This window comes from Peromyscus eremicus, chromosome X, assembly GCF_949786415.1.
Source record: "Peromyscus eremicus chromosome X, PerEre_H2_v1, whole genome shotgun sequence".
In the NCBI taxonomy this organism is placed as follows: domain Eukaryota; kingdom Metazoa; phylum Chordata; class Mammalia; order Rodentia; family Cricetidae; genus Peromyscus; species Peromyscus eremicus.
Genome location: NC_081439.1, coordinates 82,169,160 through 82,172,875, shown reverse-complemented (window position 1 = coordinate 82,172,875; position 3,716 = coordinate 82,169,160). Strand labels below are relative to the sequence as shown.

The window sequence follows — 3,716 nt, the reverse complement described above, 5'->3', positions numbered from 1 at the left end:
ACGTCTGTGTTGACCACTGATGGAAAAGTGGGGTCTGAAGGGTCCAGGAATATAGAAATATAAAATTGTAAACCTAAAAAAATAAAAGTTGACAGTCATCAGCTCTAAAAGTTAACTTCTAACAATGGGTCTCTGCTTACAGCCAGCTCCTCTGTCAACAGCCAGGGGTTAACTTGTCCCTCACAGCCAACCACTGCCTGGACCAAAGTTAACTTTTAATAGATGTTTCTACGTGACTTCTAGCATGCATCCCATGCCTGATGTTTCTACATGACTCCTAGCATGCACCCCATGCCTGATGCTTTCCCCCTTACTATAAAAAGGGGGTCAGAACCCACCTCCATTGCCACAGCCTCAAAATCCAACTCTGGCTGTGGTCTCAGCTAGCTGATAAGCTTTTGTGCCCCCATGGTGATATTTTTTCTCCTTTCTAGCTTCCTTTCTTCCTTCCTTCCTTCCTTCCTTCCTTCCTTCCTTCCTTTCTTTCTTTCTTTCTTTCTTTCTTTCTTTCTTTCTTTCTTTCTTTCTTTCTTTCTTTCTTTCTCTTTCTTCCTGGAATAAAGTTTGCTTCTGGTTGAATAGACTTTGATGGTCTGTCCCCCATTATTGAGTGACCCTGGACCCAACAGGGTCCAGACACAAGTTCCAGGACAGGCAGAGCCCATCACCTCCTCAGTGGAGTCTTGCTCTAGTAGCACACAAGGGGAAGAAGCCCCTCACTACGGAATCTGGCTAGGAATTAGAAGCTTCAACACAACTGATAGATCAGAATTGCTTATAAAGGTATGCTTGTTTTCCTAAATACTTTCCAAATAAAGATGTTAAAAACAACAAGCTAAGCTGGGCAGTGGTGGCCAGTGCCTTTAATCCCAGCATTTAGGAGGGAGGCAGAGGCAAGTGGATCTCTATGAGTTCGAGGCCAGGTTGGTCTCCAGAGTTCTAGGACAGCCAAGGCTACACAGAGAAACCCTGTCTCAAAACAAAACAAAACAAAACAAAAACAAAAACAAAAAAAAAAACAGCACTAGCTCGCACGCTCCTTGGGGGGCGCACCACTCGCCGCGCCCCTGCCCCACCTCGGGGCCCGGGCGTCCCGCTCCCCTCTCCGCGCCCCCCCCCCCACCATGAGCAGCGTGAAGCCTGACGTCCGCTGGAGGAGGAGGTCCGGACACTGTTTGTCAGTGGCCTCCCTGTGGATATTAAACCTAGAGAACTCTACCTGCTCTTCCGGCCGTTCAAGGGCTATGAAGGGTCCCTGATCAAGCTCACCTCAAGACAGCCTGTTGGTTTTGTGATCTTTGACAGCCAAGCAGGAGCAGAAGCAGCCAAAAATGCATTGAATGGTATTCGCTTTGATCCGGAGAACCCACAGACCCTGAGGCTAGAGTTTGCCAAAGCACACACCAAGATGGCCAAAAGCAAACTAATAGCAACACCAAATCCCACCAATGTCCCCCCTACCCTAGGAGCACATTTGATTGCACCGGACCCTTATGACCTGATGGGGGCTGCTCTGATTCCTGCACCCCCAGAGGCCTGGGCCCCTTACCCGCTCTACACCACAGAGCTGACCCCAGCCATTTCACATACTACGCTCACCTACCCAGCTGCCACTGCTGCTGCGGCGGCCCTACATGCCCAGGTGCGCTGGTATCCCTCCTCAGATACCACTCAGCAAGGATGGAAGTACCGCCAGTTCTGTTAGCTCCTCAGTCTGGTCACCCTGGAGTTGGTCCTGGGTTGTGTGGGGCCAAAACAGGGCTCTGCCCTCACGGCCACCCGAGGCCTGTGCGGAACTGCTGCTTCCCTCTAGACACTGTGAATCTGAAGCCTGACTCAGTGGATGGCTCTTGTTTCCTTCTTCCTCCGTTCTCCAAGGCCCTCCAGGAGGATCCGGAGGCCTTCTGACTGGGACACCCAGGCCCAGCTTGCCCGCCTCAGTGGGAACCCAGCACAGCCTGACCTCCTGCTCAAACTTACTTCCATAGTTCCCCATCAAGGGAAAGGGACATTTGATTTTGCATGTTTATGAATTGTGACGCTTAAACTTGTGCATATGAGTGTACGGTTTGTTCCCACACTGTCACCATAGCAACAGGTCTCGGCACCGGAGGCTTGTCAAGCCTGGTCTCTCCACTCCTGACTCCTACACCCACCACTTCAGGGAGGCCTGAGCCTTGCGGCCACTTCTGACTTGAAGGACCCTGCTCCTTACAGACACACACACACACACACACACACACACACACACACACACACACTTGCAGACTCCATCCTCTTCTAGCAGCAGATCCACAGCCTCTGACTTTCACTTAATCAGAGTCCTGCGTCGTCTCCTTGTCCAGAGGGCTGACAGCCTAAGAAGCCTCCCTTGTGCTTGCCTCCCCCAGAACACGCCACCCTGCCACTGCTCCTCATTCTTCCTGAACTCTGAAACCAACCAAAACGTGAAAAGTATTTTTGTACCCTGTGTAACAAAATATTTATGGATCATAAAGGGTTTTTCATGTGTTTACCATTAATTATTGAAGAGACCTTGTTCAGCCTGTCGGATAAGTTTAATGTTTAGTTTGAAGCGTGAAGAAGAAAGGGGGGGGGGGTTCCGTTTCTTAGTGATCAGCCTTTGTGTCGGGCATTGGTTTAAGAAGAATGAGCTGAAGGATAAATTGTGCAATTCTGTTTTATTTTACAAGCATGTCCGTGCTCTACCTTTAACCTCAGCTCGGATGTTTGGCTGCTTCGGACTGTGGGTGATGTCTGGAGGTGGCTGTTGTAATTGCTGACCCTGTGAGAATGTGAAACTGGATCGTAAATGAAACGCAAAATAAAAACCTGAAGTGACAAAAAATAAATAAATAATAAATAAATAAATAATAAACAAACAAAAAAACTAGCTGTACTTACCAAGGGCCAGAATGCTAATGTTCTTAACTGCATTAGATCCCTTCTCATCCCTAAATCTAAACAGGGCATCTCAAGACAACCTCGCAATTTACAAAGGAAAATTCCTTATAAAAAGAAAGTAAACAGACTCATTTTCGTAGTTTATTTTTTATTAACACCACCCCCTTTTTTAAGATATCTGCCTGCCTCTGCCTCCTGACTGCCTCTGCTTCCTGAGTGTGGGGATTAAAGGTATGCATCACCACAACTGGCTTTTTCGTTTGACTTGATTTTTAAATTTTGCTTGATCTTTAAACCTTGTAAATTAGAACCTTTGAGAAAGGTAACTCGAAAAGCCACAGAATCTCATAAGAACCATTCTGAAGACTCCTAAAGGCATCCCTATCTCTAAACAATCACATTTAAAGATGAAGTGTGTACTATCTCTTCTATCTCCTTCCTAAGTGTGACAACATTCCTTCACTCTGACTCATTCTTTCAGGGGGCATAGTGGAGAAATAATCTTTATGTGAGTGGAAATCCCTAAGTGGGGGACTCCTCAGGCTGATGGCGACAATGCTGACACACCCATTAATCTAGTGAGCCCAGGGATATGCCTGCTTTGCATTCACAAGACTGAATTCCATGAATGAAAGTTGGAACAGGTTATGAAACGTTCTCGTGATACTCTCAGCCTGATGCCAGACAGAATTTCACCCCATCAGGAACTGTTTTACAATATCCCTTTTGCTCACCTTGGAGATTATTGTCCTTTAGGTAGAAATCATCTATGTTGAAAGATAAAAGAACTCAGTTTTGACAAAAAAAAAAAA

General features: G+C 46.9%; 1 protein-coding gene across 1 annotated transcript; it reads left to right on the top strand.

Annotated features, from left to right (window-relative positions):
• Positions 1–1,144: 1,144 nt before the first annotated feature.
• LOC131900094 (RNA-binding protein with multiple splicing 2-like) lies at positions 1,145–2,128 on the top strand (the record flags this gene model as incomplete). Its single annotated transcript, XM_059251494.1, has 1 exon — positions 1,145–2,128. A coding segment is annotated over one exon (561 nt), but the record flags the coding sequence as incomplete, so codon positions are not given.
• Positions 2,129–3,716: the final 1,588 nt, after the last annotated feature.